This window comes from Cydia pomonella, chromosome 11 (genome assembly GCF_033807575.1).
Source record: "Cydia pomonella isolate Wapato2018A chromosome 11, ilCydPomo1, whole genome shotgun sequence".
Taxonomy (NCBI): domain Eukaryota; kingdom Metazoa; phylum Arthropoda; class Insecta; order Lepidoptera; family Tortricidae; genus Cydia; species Cydia pomonella.
Window position 1 is genome coordinate 16,866,404 of NC_084713.1, and position 16,231 is coordinate 16,882,634.

General features: G+C 38.0%; 1 protein-coding gene across 1 annotated transcript; it reads right to left on the reverse strand.

Annotated features, from left to right (window-relative positions):
- Nucleotides 1–10,911: 10,911 nt before the first annotated feature.
- On the reverse strand, nucleotides 10,912–12,869 carry LOC133523008 (uncharacterized). The gene is made up of 2 exons (XM_061858509.1): nucleotides 11,686–12,869; nucleotides 10,912–11,275 (listed from the first exon to the last, which is right to left on the reverse strand). The coding sequence occupies exons 1-2, from the start codon at nucleotides 12,628–12,630 to the stop codon at nucleotides 11,264–11,266; spliced, it is 957 nt and encodes a 318-aa protein (XP_061714493.1). The 5' UTR covers nucleotides 12,631–12,869; the 3' UTR covers nucleotides 10,912–11,263.
- Nucleotides 12,870–16,231: the final 3,362 nt, after the last annotated feature.

Sequence of the window (16,231 nt, forward strand, 5' to 3'; positions counted from 1 at the left end):
TTATTTAACATTTTATCATCATTATATTTAAAAGTTTGCCAGGCCTTCATATTATAGGTATGGTCGGGAGGTTTTAATGAAAAATGTTCTAAGTTATGGTCATGACAGCTTGGTTATTAATGGCAAGTATAAATTTATGCTTCAGGTTCACTGCTAATAATTTAAAGATTTTAAAGAGCTGTCTATAGATAGTTTTGTGTTTCAGTTGTGTTAGCCTTAGAGTTAATTACACACTATAGGTAACAAACACCGATACCCCTATTAGAACGTACACTGATGTCAGAATGATATGAAAGATTTTAAAGAGCTGTCTATAGTTAGTTTTGTAATTAGTGTTAGCCTTAGAGTTAATTACTCACTATAGGTAACAAACACCGATACACCTATTAGAACGTACACTGATGTCAGAATGATATTAAAGATTTTAAAGAGCTGTCTATAATTAGTTTTGTATTTAGTGTTAACTTTAAGAGTTAATTACACACTATAGGTAACAAACACCGATAGCCCTATTAAAATGTACATTGATTTCAGAATGATATTAAAGATTTTAAAGAGCTGTCTATAGTTAGTTTTGTATTTAGTGTTAGCTTTAAGAGTTAATTACACACTATAGGTAACAAACACCGATAGCCCTATTAAAATGTACATTGATTTCAGAATGATATTAAAGATTTTAAAGAGCTGTCTATAGTTAGTTTTGTAATTAGTGTTAGCCTTAGAGTTAATTACACACTATAGGTAACAAACACCGATACCCCTATTAGAACGTACACTGATGTCAGAATGATATGAAAGATTTTAAAGAGCTGTCTATAGTTAGTTTTGTATTTAGTATTAGCTTTAAGAGTTTATAACACATCATAGGTACAAACATCGATATGCCTTTTAGAACGGACACTGGTGTCAGAATGATATTAAAGATTTTAAAGAGCTATAAATAGTTAGTTTTGTATTTAGTGGTAGCTTTAAGGGTTAATTACACACCAAGGTATAAACACCGATAGGCCGGGAATATCAAACTCTATTAATTTTTAAATTTTTTTTCCTGACATGTAAGGTCAAGCGAAATGTACGTTCACTGAGTGATATCATCTAGATGTCATTCTGATGTGCGTTTGAATAGGCCTGTGAGTTGTTGATGAGATGTGTTGGCGCTAGCGAGACGCACGGGCGAATGATAATAAAAAAAACATCATTTTGTCATCAATATATACGTTCGAATTAGCCTGTGTCAAGTAGGGAGAAAAAGTTTGTTGAAATATATAGAGGTACATACAGTACGTAACGTAATTGAACGTAAAGCAATTACTTAAACCCGTTTATGTTTAGGTCATACTGAGCAACTTTTACGATTGGACCAACCCTGTATCGCGAAAAAAAATTGGCTGATTCATACACTGTGCTAGTGTGATGTTGAAATTTCCTATGGGCAAGTAATTTTTTTTTTTTCGCGATTTCAGGGTTGGTTCCACAGTAAACGTTGCTCAGTGTGACCTAAATATTAACGAGTTTTAGTAATTGCTTTACGTTCAGTTACACGACACTGTATATAAATAAATTTGTTGAAATTGGGTAATTTCCTGCGTAATTATAATAAAAACATTAAAAACCCTTCGTATATCTATGTTCAAGTTTGGCGTACCTTAGCCAAACATTCGTTTGTACAAATAGTTTACATTAAATTAATGACTACAAGTACGAGACAAGGTTACCGTTTCTAAATACGGAGCGGGCACGATAGGAGGATAAATTATGCAATTTATCAAAAGAGGAATGGTTTATTGCCATTGTTATCGTGTATTTGGACATTAAACCAAATAGATTAGGATACATTTAATATCGGTATATTATCGTAGTTGCGTTTTACCAGTATTATCTCAATAAGCCAATTTCAGTGAGGCCATTAAGATTCTATAATGCTTGAAATGTATCGTTGCCTTAGTTTCAGTTTCAATTGAAGTTACAAAGGACCCTAGTTATTTGTGTTTGTTTGTAATGAAAAATGAAAAATCGTTTATTGGTCACAATCATTGTGTTACAAATTGAGAAAGGGTTGGGACCTCCTAGTAAGTATAACTATCAATACCTGTGACAGGAGACGCCGGTTTTCCAGCAGCAAGTTAAGGGTATATAAACCAATACAATACACAACCCAGTAACACACACACAGTAACCCAGTAACGTTCCCGTTAACACATTCACTGCCAGACAAAAAACGGCGCACTACCCCAGAAACCGGTGGTCTATAGCTGCGTACAAAACAACCCGCCCAGCGGGTTGTCCGGCATCTGAACAAAGTTCACGATCGCCCATCCGGTGGGTTCCCGGCAGTGAATGTGTTAATATTCCCAAGAATCGGTAATTTAAGGAAATATTCAAATTAAGTACATGTAAACATATGTTTGTTTACATTAAACCATTACGCGTGCAGAAAATCAACATGGGTTAACTTTTCAAGTAAATTCCCAGTACTATTGGGAATATTCCTAATGTTACTCGGTATTTTCCTAATCTTACTTGGAAGTATTCCCCTTGACTGGGCATACTCAAAAACCAGTTACTCATTGAATTTCAGAACCCTACACCTTAAAAAACAAAGTCCCCCGCCGGATCTGTCTGTATGTTCGCAATAAACTCAAAAACTGATCGGAATTTTCATGCAGTTTTCACTTGTATATAGAGTGATTCTTGAGGAAGGTTTAGAAGTATAATTTGTTGAGGTTTCATGTAAATTTGTTGAAATATGACAACTTTTGCCAATGACTCGGAAAAATGACGCTAGGCGCTGCCCGATCCTTTTGAAATATCAACACAATGTACTGTGGGATTGTCTTTCTTTCATTGGTCTACAAAAATTCTGGGATGATATACATTGATTTTACATTTTAAGGACATTTTACATTTTAAGGATAATTTTCTATACACATTCTTAACTTATAAAATATAATCGCATAATATTTGTGATATTTGCAAAGTTATTTATACGGATATAGTATTAATCATTATCACACTAAATGCCTTTGTTACGTTGAGTATTTTATACACATTATAATGGGCGCAGTAGCTCCCGCCCCTACTTCACATATATGTATATGTATTTATATATTCCCTGTCCCTCATTTTGATTGAAATTTATGTGTTTTCTGATTTCAATTGCTTCACGTACTTTCCTGCTGTAGTAAAGACGTTCCATTGAGAGGACTTTGGACTTGGTATTCGTGGAATCCAGTGATTAGGAAATGTAAGAGTGAAAAACATTCCAACACATACCATCGGATGTCGTGAGTGTTGTGTGTAGGCAAAGTGACAACCCTAGCGCACAAGTGAATAATCACAACTCTTCGTCTGTCTGCCTGTGACCACGAACGTAAAGTCACGTTCGAAACGTCAGGCCATGTAATAAACGTAAGTTAACGCGATTAAGTCCCGTATTAGTTTTAAAATTATGAATTACTGGGAATATTCTCAAATGGGACATTACTGGTAATGGTAATTTACTGACGGCCCAACACTAGTCTAGATACTTATAACAGGTATGTATACAGTATGTAATTTTCTTTCGCTGTTCTAGGTTATTTATAAGCATTTCTAAGAAAAGGGGCCCTTTGTTGGCTTTCCATTGATTCCCTTGCTGGCGATTTTTCTTTGTCAAATACCCATTGTATTTTATTTAGAAACATTACACGGACCCATCTGTCTTCTTCCGCACTGTTACCTGACCGAGGAAATTTTACTAGACAATGCATTTCAATTTAAATAGGTCTATTTTATTTTGTGTTTTTCTCTTCGCGTTAATCATTACTTTTACTGATGGTTTAAGTCTGTTTTGTTTCTAAATCTAGTCTGATATAGAATTTATAATCTTATTTTAGTTTATCACTACATCATATAAAACAAAGTCCCCGCCGGGTTTGTCTGTGTCTATATATGTTCGCGATACACTCAAAAAGTACTGAACGGATTTTCATACCGTTTTCACATATCGATGGAGTGATTCTTGAGAAAGGTTTAAGTGTATAATTTGTTAACCTGTGCGAAGCTGGGATGGGTCGCTAGTCTTGAATAGAACGACTTATAAACCCTTATTGGATGTATGACTTACCCCCTTATTCATAAACGTCTACTAAAGTTGCCGCTAATAATCGTTTGTCCCTTTCCGACGTTTTGGTATGATGGAAAGGGACAAACGATTATTAGTGGCTTGTCAAATTTAGTAGACGTTTATAAATAAGGGGGTTAGTGTATAGCATGAGAAATATACAACTACTTTTCATAATAACGATAGTACGAGTATACAGACACTTATTATCTTGGTAAGGCTTAAAGAATTACCTAATAAAATGTTGGAAACCTAAGCAACGGTGATAAGTTAAGTAAATGTCCTTTTGTCACTTATTTTTTTATAAAAGCACTTAAAATGGGCAGTTTGGACATTAATTCTTACCTCATTTTAATAAAACAATTGAGTATCTACATAAATAAAACTAGGTTCTTCATTTGAATATTCTAAACTGAGCCTCAAATTGAAAACGAAATTACCAAGTTTTCAGAAAATGAATGTCACCAAGTAGATTGCGATAATATTGTTTTGTTTTTGTTAAATGAGAATAAGTAAATATCTTATTGCCATACAGTCGAGAATCGCAATTACAAAGGCATAACGAGGGAGAAGCAAATTTAATCAGCACACCTTCATTGAATTATACGGTCGCCGTTATTTGAATGTAACCTGTTTCCCGGTGTTTTCGAAACATTTGTTTGTCTCCAAGAGGATTATTTTGAGTGTTTGTTTACGAAATGTTTACTGATGATGTTATAGCCACCTATGCTGTATGGTAAGATGTATTTTATTATGAAAAAACTTAGCACAAAAAAAAACACTTTCAAAGAAATCGGGTCAAAATGTAACATAGTACAGTCAGCATCAAAAGTAGCTGATCAAACAAAGTTTCAAAAGTATCTACCATTCTGTTACAACTTAACAAAATGTGGTGGTTCTATATGTAGAACAATTAAGACGGTAAAAGATATACTTCATCAGATACTTTTGGCACGTTGTTTCATCCGCTACTATTGATGCTGACTGTACTATTAACACGTAACTATTCAATTCTGGGTATTTTTCTAAAAATCCATTTTTTTTTTAATAAATAAAAACCGGCCAAAAGCATGTCGAGCCATACTGTGTAGGGTCCATAGGTAGTTACCCTTCTGTCACAATAGGAACGGCTGCTATTAGTAAGTATCATAATTATACATTACAAACAAAATCCTTTTTGCTTTTGCTGTACACATTTTTTTATAATACATACCAAGAACATCTACTCACTCTTATTTATTTGTATTACAATTTCTAGCAACGACGGCAATAGTTATTTACGATACAAGTACAGAAAATAGGAAATTCGGAACGAGTCACCTGATACATTAAAACACGATCGAAAGGAGTGATTTAAATCGACACGACACGAGTGCCGAATTACCTATTCGCATGTGTATTTTACGTTTTACAGTACATAATATATGGTTCTTAAAGTTTCGACATATGCACGGAAAGTGCTCATTCTCGCACACGTGCGGGAAAGTAGCACCATATATACTGTAATAGTACATTACGATACAAGCGCGAAAAATAGGAAATTCAAAACGAGTGGCGATAAATTAAAACACGACTGAAGGGAGTGTTTTAAATCGACACGAGTCCCGTCCGAGGCCCGCCTGATGGTAAACGGTTACCATAGCCTATGGACGCCTGCAACTCCATTGGTGTTACATGCGCGTTGCCGACCCTAACACCCCGCACCCTCGTTGAGTTCTGGCAACCTTACTCACTTGCTGCGGTTTTCTGTAAGGTACTTCCCCAGTTGGGCTCTACTCTAGATCTGGAATGACATCTGCCATGCTGTGCCCTACCACACTGAGCGAGATGAGATTCACAGTGCCCATACCTCTCTTTTGGACGTAGTTTAAGGGCGGCGGGCGGTCATACCCGGGTCCGGCTTATTTCAGAATATAGTTTTAAAATGAGAGCGTAACCGTGCCTCTTTAAGCTTTAGAGAACACCTTGGAACACCTTGGGTGATATTTTAATCAATACCACTGAATTTGTAACGACTGTACCCAAACTATAAAGGCTCGAAAACTCAAAACGATCGAAATTCGAATAAATGTTGTTGACGAAAAAATTCAATTCACTTTGCATAATTTATCACTTTGGAAAATAATTTTCTACAACGCAACGGCTTTTAATTATTGAATTTTACAAGCAATGTTAATTTATACTGCTGTCAAGTCTCATTGAATTCTTCGTTTCTCAATAATTTCGTTTTGGCTATTTGCATAATTTGTAACGCGTCAATAGGCATCGCGCGTCACATCAAGCTCGTGACGTCACGCAATGTGCCTCTTCGGCTTTTTCTATTTCAGGCCGTGAGTGACTCTCATTTTTGTAAAGGTTGATTTAAGTCACGAATTCCTTTCTTTTCTGACAAACTTAATATTCTAACGGTCCGATACGAATTTTAAGATACATAAAACACTAAAGATACGATATCCAAATATGTCAGTGTCAAAAGTGACGTTTTTTCAAACAAAAACGTTCTAATCTTAAAGTTCGAATCCGGTTGTAAGGCTTGGAATACAAAGTGCGCCTAAGCATACTTGATTAGAAATTAGGCTCAACAGACATTGACTTTTATTTGCAAATATGTAATCAATATAATCAATGATGCAAGAAAAAAAAGGTTCAAAGAAAATTAAGTTTGAAAGCGTCCGTCGAAATTTAACGGAAATTGGGCTGTTGATTCTATGTTAAAATTTTAGATGGGTTTTTTAGGTAGCAGACTTTTCGTGTTGTTTTGGAACTTTTTCAATCTGCCCTTGTTTACCCGTGGAATGTGAATAACACCAGATAGTTGGATGGCGCACGGCGCGGCGTGGTGTGATGAAAAAAGTTTGTGTCTACTTACAATGTTGGACAAGCCACTCTCTGAAATGAATAAGTTTATTTAGACGTTTTTCAGATTTAATTGCTTGGAGAACTTACCCAGACTGGGTGGTACTTGAACAAAGTTTAAGAAATAAGCTAGTAAAAGGGAATTTAAAAATGTTATTGTAATAATTTATTAAGCCAACGTAATTTTATCGACAATAACAGTATACATACATAATAGATACTACAACTTAATTCTAAAATAAAATAGGCCCTTGATGCATTGTACTAAGGATGATGGCGGTATTTCCTCGTTATATCGCAATGCTGATACGTTGCGTTGTGCGAGGAAGCCGCCAGCTCTTCGATCACCAGTTACGTCAACCAGACTCTTCGCGATTACTGCAAAATAACTGATGCGCGCTGGGACCCCCCATAAATTTATATAAATATAAAAATATTTTCGTTGTTATGTAAATGATTTAGTTCTTTTTCGCCCAATTTAGTTTTCCACGAAGGCAAAGAAAATTTCAGTTAATCTCACAAACTAACAACTAAAACTGACATTCCCCATAACCTTGAATATGCGAAAACAGATTAAACTCAAAACAAGCCTGTTCCACGCAGAACTATACTACCCAGAATTACTTATTGAGTGCTGAAATCACTACAATTTCACAGTGAACTTACGGAATAAATATACAGCAGGTTTGCTTGTAGGTATAGGTACAATCAGCATCAAAAGTAACGGATGAAACAACGCGCCAAAAGTATCTTATATTCGGAATAACTTTTCCAAATATAAATAAATTTCTAAAATTTGCGCTCAAAAGTATATCTTTTACAGTCTCAGATATTTTATATTAAAGACATAACTTTTTGTTAAGTTGTTACAGAATGGTAGATTCTTATGAAACGTTATTTGATCCGCTACTTTGGATGCTAAATGTACTATGGTTACTCATGAAATGAAACTATACAATCCTTATGAACCGATTTTGCATGTACAACCAACCTTATAATTTATAGTTTTCTATGTTTCATTAGTTTTGTATGTCGGTAGTTTTGCACATTGTAATTTTTTCCTCAGTCACCCGTGGACCACGAACGCTGTAAACATAGGGATGTATTATAAATTCATTATACGCGATATCATCCGTTTTCATAGTTTTATTTTATGGTACCTATTGTATATGTAACTAGGGAATACTGGAAAGGTCCTTAAGGTATATCCAGGAGCAGCAATGAAATACCGAGCTAGCTCAATCGTGTGTATTTCGGAACTGACATACAAAATACTCAACCACCCTCTAGTCGGCGCATGTTAACTTAGGTCTACCCCATATTACATATATAACACCCCCCTTCTTAACTTATATGTACTACCAATCTTACTGGAGATAGGAATTAACTTATTTCAATAATATTGTTAAGAGTGGTAACTACCTGAGACAAAAGAATGACATTTTAATTACATAATAAGTTTGTCCCAAGTATGTACCACTGAACTTATGTAGGTAACATAATAAGAAAAACAAAGTATACAATAACTAGGAAATATTAACCGTTATCTAATCTATTTCGAAACCATAACGCATAGGTGGTTTCCTAATTCGTTTCAATTGTGAGACCGGGGCTAGCGTCAATGCGGGCTCGGCCGGTGGCGCTAGCGACGCGGGCGCCGGCGGCGGCGCAGGGCCGGCGAGGAAGGGAGCCGGCGCGGGCGCGGCCGGGGAGCGCGGCGGCGGCACCGACGCGCGCTCGGGCGACACACCAGGGGTGCTATCTGACGGAATCGAGCTTGGCCAACAATACACTATTCGCGACTTTAATTGATCTAAGTGTCTACTACATGTGGTACCATTTTCCTTTGTCACTACGTAATTACGAGAACCCGTTACTTTTGATACTGTTCCCGGTACCCACTTATCCCTCGCGTTAAATTCTTGTATCCATACTGGGTCCCCTTCGTCCATTTGATTAGGTAGAATACCTCCTGCTGCTTCGATTTGTTTCTGTTGAGCGCGATGTACTCTCTTTTCTACTGCGCTGGTAGGCTTTAACTGGTCCAATCTAGAACGAAGCGGTCGTTTTTGTAGTAACATAGCTGGAGTTTCTCCCGTGGTACCTTGCTCACAGTTACGGTAATTCAGTAAAAAAGTTTGTAATGTTTCCTCTATGTCTTGATTTTCCCTTATAGCTTTTTTTATAGCTCCTTTACACAACTTAACAGCACCTTCTGCGGCCCCGTTCGATGCTGGATGGTACGGTGCTGTAAATGTATGTGTTATTCCATTTAATCTCATAAATTCATCCATCTCTTGACTTGTGAACGGCGGTCCGTTATCTGACACGACCTCTTTTGGCAGTCCAAACCTCGCAAAAGTCTCTCGTAACACCTTAATGACTGCCTTTGCTGTTGTCCTGGTCATTAGGAAAGCCTCAATCCATTTGGTGGTTGAGTCAATCAAAATAAAAAAAGTCCTACCATCATAAGGTCCCAAAAAGTCCACATGGAGTCTACTCCAGGGCTCCGAGTAGTACGGCCAGGGTTGAGATTTAACTCGGGGTGGTGCAGAAGCCTCCACCGCGCAAATAGCGCAGCTTCGACTCATCGCTTCTATATCACGATCAATATTTGGCCACCAAACGAAACTACGAGCCACACTCTTCATCTTGACCATACCTTGGTGACTACTGTGTAATTCCTTTAAAATATTTGCTCTTAAGTTTTCTGGAATGATCATGCGATAACCCCACATTACACAACCACCTTCGACATACAGTTCCTGCCTTCTGGAGAAAAATGGTTTTAATTCTTCGCTATTACAAGACGCTGGCCACCCTCCTCTTATGTATGTAAGTACTTGCCTTAAAATAACATTTTTGTCCGTCTCTTTCTGGACGTCCTGGCTGGTAATGGGCAAAAAGTTTTGTACGAAATTTAGATAGGTTATTTCCTCACTCATCTGATTACTCTCAGGCCTGTGCGGCGGTAGTCGGGATAGGGCATCGGCTCCATTTTTAGTAGTGTGCACATACTCAATATCATATTGATAGCCTCCTAAAATAATTGCCCATCTTTGCATGCGACTGGCCGCCATCACCGGAATCCCGGCTTTGTCTCCGAAGATCGTCACCAACGGCTTGTGGTCAGTCCTCAAAACGAATCTGCGGCCGTACAAGTATTGGTGGAATTTCTTTACTCCATAGATAATGGCAAGCCCCTCTCGTTCTATCTGTGAGTATGCCTTCTCCGCACTGTTCAATACCCTCGAAGCGTAGGCTATGGGGCGCTCCGTACCATCCGGCCATGCATGCGATATCACGGCGGCCACGCCCACACTGCTCGCATCTGTCGTCAGAATCAGTGGGAGGTCTGGCGAGTAGTGGGCCAGCACCTCACTGGAAGCCAACAATCGTTTGACCTTATTAAAAACCTTCTGACAAGACTGAGACCACTCAAATATAACATTTTTTTTTAGCAACTCATATAGGGGTGTCAGTATTGTGCTAATATTTCTCACAAATTTCGCATAGTACATCGCCATTCCAAGAAAAGAACGTAACTCGGACACGTTACTAGGTGTTGTTACATTCAAAATATCCCTAACCTTCTTGGGACAAGTATGGAGTCCTTCTTTATCCACAACGTAACCTAAATAGGTAATTGAATTAGCCAGGAAAGAACATTTTTCTTTTTTTATCTTTAAACCGTATTTTTCCAGCCTCTCAAATACCCTATATAGGTTTTCTATGTGTTCCCTGTCATTTTCGCCCGTAATTACTACATCGTCTAGGAACACACCCACTTTCGACAAATCCGCAAACATCTGTTCTAGAATCCTTTGGAAAATGCCTGGACTCGAGGATAAACCGTAAATCAATCGGTTGTATTTAAATAAACCTTTGTGCGTATTAATCACAGTGTATTTGGCCGTATCATCCAGCACCAATTGCGCATATGCTTGCGAGAGGTCAATTTTGCTAAATTTTTGACCTCCATGTAATTTTGTAAACAAATCCTCGACCCTAGGCAAAGGAAAACGGTCCACATCTAAATGTTTATTAAGACTTATCTTATAATCTCCGCAGATGCGTATAGTTCCGTCAGACTTCACCACCGGTACGATAGGTGTCGCCCACTCGGAGGTCTCGACGGGCGTGATGACGCCGTCACGCTCCAGCCGCTCCAGCTCGCGCTCCACCGGCTCGCGCAGCGCGTACGCCAGAGGGCGCGCGCGTAGGAACACGGGACGCGCGTCCGGCCGCACTCGCAATGACACTAGCCCGCCGTTGTACCTCCCCAGGCCCTCCGAGAACACATTCTTAAACCTGGAACTGAAATTTGACAGATTAAAATCTTTCGATGTTTTTACATAATTAATCAAGTCTAACTCGAACAAACCCCTAATAATTCCTAACTCAACTAGCCATTGCCTGCCTAGTAAATTAGTTTTACCATCCTCTATAACATACAAATCGAGCGGCATTGAGCGATCCTTATACTTAATTAGTGGCTTCAATCTGCCTAACGGACGAACTTTCTCTCCTGAATAATATCTTAATATTAGATGACCCGGTTTTAGCTCACAATTCGAAAAATATTTTTCATATACATATGGACTAATACAACTTATAGCACTACCCGTGTCAATCTCCATCTTAATATCGTGATTGTTAACATTGAGGGTCACTAAATAAGGTTTATATTTACTAAAACACTCTTCTTTAACAAAGGAAAGATTTACCTCTAAGTCATATGTTTCCTCTTCCGAATACTCATCCTCAACGTAGTTAACTTTTGTCAACCTGGGGCACATCTTTTTCAAGTGTCCGTCTTGATTACACACACGGCATACATAAAGACGAAATTTGCATGTCTGAGTCGCATGCGCACCTCCACACGCTGAGCACGTCCCTTGACCTTGACCTAATTGCGCGCGGCTGCCGTCAGCTGATCTCGACGTCACAGGTCCCCGGTAACTATTGTTCGGCCGCTTTCCGTTCGGCCTCCATCGGTTAACTTCGTTGCTAACTATTTTGGTCTGCTCGTCCCGTTTCGGATAACTTCGGCTGTTCCGTGATGGCGTCTTGAAATTTGATTTTTTTTCGTTGCTTATAGAAAAACACGGCGCCGTGGCGTCATTTGCTGATGAACGACCTCGACTTTCTACAGCTGCCGCATTTACCTCTGCTGCCTCCATCGCTATTGCCAACCCCTTAGCATTAGCAAACTTCAGATCATTTTCCGTAAATAACCGCTGTCGAATAGTCTCATTATACAATCCACATACAAATTGATCTCGCAAGCTGTCATCCAACCACGTACCAAAATCACAATATTTAGTTAGCCTTTGCAAGTCCGCAATGAAATCCGCTATCGATTCATGTTTAGACTGCTTGCGTTGACGAAACTTATATCTTTCCGCTAAAACACTCGGCCGCGGTTGCAGATGATTTAACATAAGTTTGACAAGTTCACTGTAGGTTTTTTCTGATGGCTTAGTCGGAGTACACAGGGTTACTAATAACTCGTAGCTATCTGCTCCCATCGCGGTAATTAATAATGGTACTCTGCGGTCCTCTTGCACCTCATTAACGATAAAATACTGCTCCAGCCTGTCTATATACGTCGCCCAATTGTCTTTGTGCCGATCAAACGCGTCCATCTTGCCAACCGACATCTTTGCCATTCTGTTCGCACAAGATATCACTCAACCACGTTCGCGCACTCGCTGATTCGATCACGACTCGTCGCCAGATTATTGTATATGTAACTAGGGAATACTGGAAAGGTCCTTAAGGTATATCCAGGAGCAGCAATGAAATACCGAGCTAGCTCAATCGTGTGTATTTCGGAACTGACATACAAAATACTCAACCACCCTCTAGTCGGCGCATGTTAACTTAGGTCTACCCCATATTACATATATAACAGTACCTACTATTAATTTACCCTATTGCAAATTGCGATTGCGATTGATTTTAGTTTAATTTATGCAAGAATTAAAAATACCATAATTTTTGTCGAAATATTGCAGTTTACGACGTCCATATTCTTCAAGTGAGCAATGAACGAAGGTAGTACGAACGTTATAAAATAAGTAATGGTTCCTAATGTAGGTTAAACCATTTTGCGTAGTTGTAGTGCGGAATTCGATTTAAACAAATTGGATACCCTAGACTGCGTTAAGTTTTCTGGCTGCTCTAAATATTAGGTATGTATAAAAACATTCAGCTAGCAGATTGCCGGTATGGCTGAGTAACTAGCAAGAAGAGTGAAAAAAACGGTAGTATTATACGAACAGCGTTATTCTAAAGAATTATCATTTATTTTCAAGCAACTAAGGCCGAACATAGATACATGCCTTACAAACTAACATCCTGCATACAAAAATCAAAATCTAAAAAGCTAAATGAAAATCCCTTTGGCGACACATGTGGCAGATTCCCACGGAACTGCCGAAAAATCTTATTTTTCGGCCAGAAGTCCGCGTTCGCGATGGTTCCCAGCACTTTTTATCTATTAACCCTTGGAGTGGTAGGCCGTCGGCTCCCGATAGATTACGACATTTAAATTTCAAATTTGATTCATTGGAATAAAATCTAAATTCTAACAACTTAAAAATGACGTATGAGACTTGAAGAGTTAAGCACCGGTTTTGCTAAGTGGACCTTCTGTATGTTAATGTCTACAGTAAATAAATCTGCCCTTAATACATGTACGCTCTGTGTATGTAAGCGGATCAATGTGAAACGATTCGCGTGTACTCGTTTCTGGCGTGCAATTCCTATACTTAATTGCATCGTGTGAAATGTGCATAATCTAGCATTGGTTGGCAAATTTCAGCCGTTTGAGAGAATTCGGGATATATGCACATCAATGAGCGGTTTTGAATTGAAACCTATTAATCACGTTTACATATGTGTTAAAACACTGGTTTTTATAAATAATACCAAAACAAACCAGTAGGTAATAACTAAAAAGATTTAAGGACAGAAGACTTAACTGCGACGCAAAACAGGATGATATGTGTTTGGGTGTTTGTCTGACGCACAAAAACGGCAGTAGTTATTTTGGAGATAACTGAAAATTGATTCATAATCCAGTCAAATTAAGAATAAGCTAGAAACTCGTATAGCTAAATAAATAATAAATATTATAGGACATTAATAAATTGACTAAGTCCCAAAGTAAGCTCAAATAACGATATTTAAACAACGATACAAATATATAATAAATAAATATGTATAAATACTCAAATACATAGAAAACACCCATGATTCAGGAACAAATATGCGTGCTCCTCACACAAATTAATGTCCTTACTAGGATCTGAACTCGGGACTATCGGTTTCATAGGCAGGGCTACTATGCACTGGTCAGACAGGTCGGCATTAAGCCTTGCACCACCTTGACCTTGCACCTTCATTATGGCGTTCTAAAAGCTGACATACGGCCCGATTCGAAGAATGATTAAGAAACATTGAAGATCTTGGAAAGATCTTTAAAAGATCGATAGCCAAACGACATGTCAAAATTAACGTTTATTTCGATTCCGCTGTGATCCCACTTAGATCTATCTACGATATTTCTAACGTCAAAGTGACATTGGTTGCCCGCAAATAGCTGCTTCTGTCAATTATACGACATACAAACGATATCTAAATGAGAACTTATCTAAACCAGAACTTATCGTTATCGAATCTCAATCTTCGAATCGGGCCGTTAATCTTAAGTAACATACAGGTACAGTCACGCTCCTTGTTATGCCAATTAAGGTTCTGCCTAAATTGAACATTTTATAACGTAAGTATTGAAATATTGGATAATTAACTAGGATCCTAAATGACATAATAATCGTGGAGCGTGATGGTAGTGGTACCTAATTATACATAGTGATTAATCAAATGAAATCTGCAAATTATTTCTCCTCGTTAAGATAGTGATATGATTCTCCTGGTGGAATTCAATTGAGGTCCTTTTTTTTTGCGAAATTGGTGAGTACGAAATTTGTATTGATATCGTGATTTAGTACCTTTCACGAGCATTATTTTCATAAAACTGTGATGCTTATTTCGTGCTTTGATATCACGATGCAACCAAGAGATTAATTTGCAAGTTTCATGTCAACTACCAGTGTTTAAACTAAACAAAGTTTACTTATTTGAGAATAAAACCGTGCGTACCTACTAATTTTTGCAACCAACCAACTTCCCGTTTGCTAGAAAGTAAACACCTATGCTGGAGGGGAATGCTGGTTTAGAAGTTGCTGGTGAGATGCACTGCAGCAATTTAATTTGGCTTGTACACCCAAACTAAAAACATACATTTGTTTTTTCAACTATTTTCAACAACCAATTGTCTACTAATTTAAATCCTCATATAATAAAAAATGCCAAAACGCAATGTGGGGTTGCTAGAGAGCATGACGTGAATAACTTCCGAAGCAAAAACGAGATTTTCAGTAACTTATGAGGAAACACTTAGAACGCCATGGAGGTGTACACGAATTTCCATTTTATTATATCTCATTCCGAAATTGATCCCTTTTTTCGACTTGAGATAAGCTTCAGTAGCTCTCAGAAAAAAAACCTGTAAATTAATTTTACCGTTGTACATTGTGCATTATGTGAAAATTAATAACGAGAGTCAAAAGAAGTGCGATGCGCAGAGCGCAGAGGATTATTATGACTCTTGTTTAGAATTCTAATACTTCCTGTGTCACACACAATGCTTTTAATCACACTTGCTAAGAAAACAATAAAGTTTTAAGTGAAATAAACTTTAAATACCTACGGTAAAATTACAGTATGGTCGACCATTTTGTCTTTTGTTCGTCGTAAAGGCATGAAAGTAGCTCATTTGGCATACAGCCACGATTTAAATATACAAACAAGTCAAACTCCGTTAAACCTGCCTTTATGATACCACCCTTTATGAGCAAGTGTGATAAAAAGTTATGATGCCTACATGTTGGTTGCTGGCGTCAGGTGAAAGGAAATCCGGTACTTAAGTGGCTCCGTGTTTTTTCGTCATCGCACACTGGAATTTTTCTGTAGCCTGGCACTCTTCGGCTGACAATTAGTCCGGGGCTTAAATTCGAAACGTATTTATACCTTTACATACTTTGTACCATTTTTTTTTGTAGTGTGCAATAAAGCATTTTATTATTATTATGTCTTTCCCATCACGGAACAATGGTGTTCCAGACCTTTGGGAGGCGTGCGCGGAGCCGAAGCCAATACGTAGAGGCCCTTCTGACACTTTAATGAAATGTAAGGGGTACACCT

What these genes read in the sequence shown, in the direction of transcription:
- LOC133523008 (XM_061858509.1), bottom strand. Translation starts at nt 12,630, where the DNA reads ATGGCAAAGATGTCGGTTGGCAAGATGGACGCGTTTGATCGGCACAAA.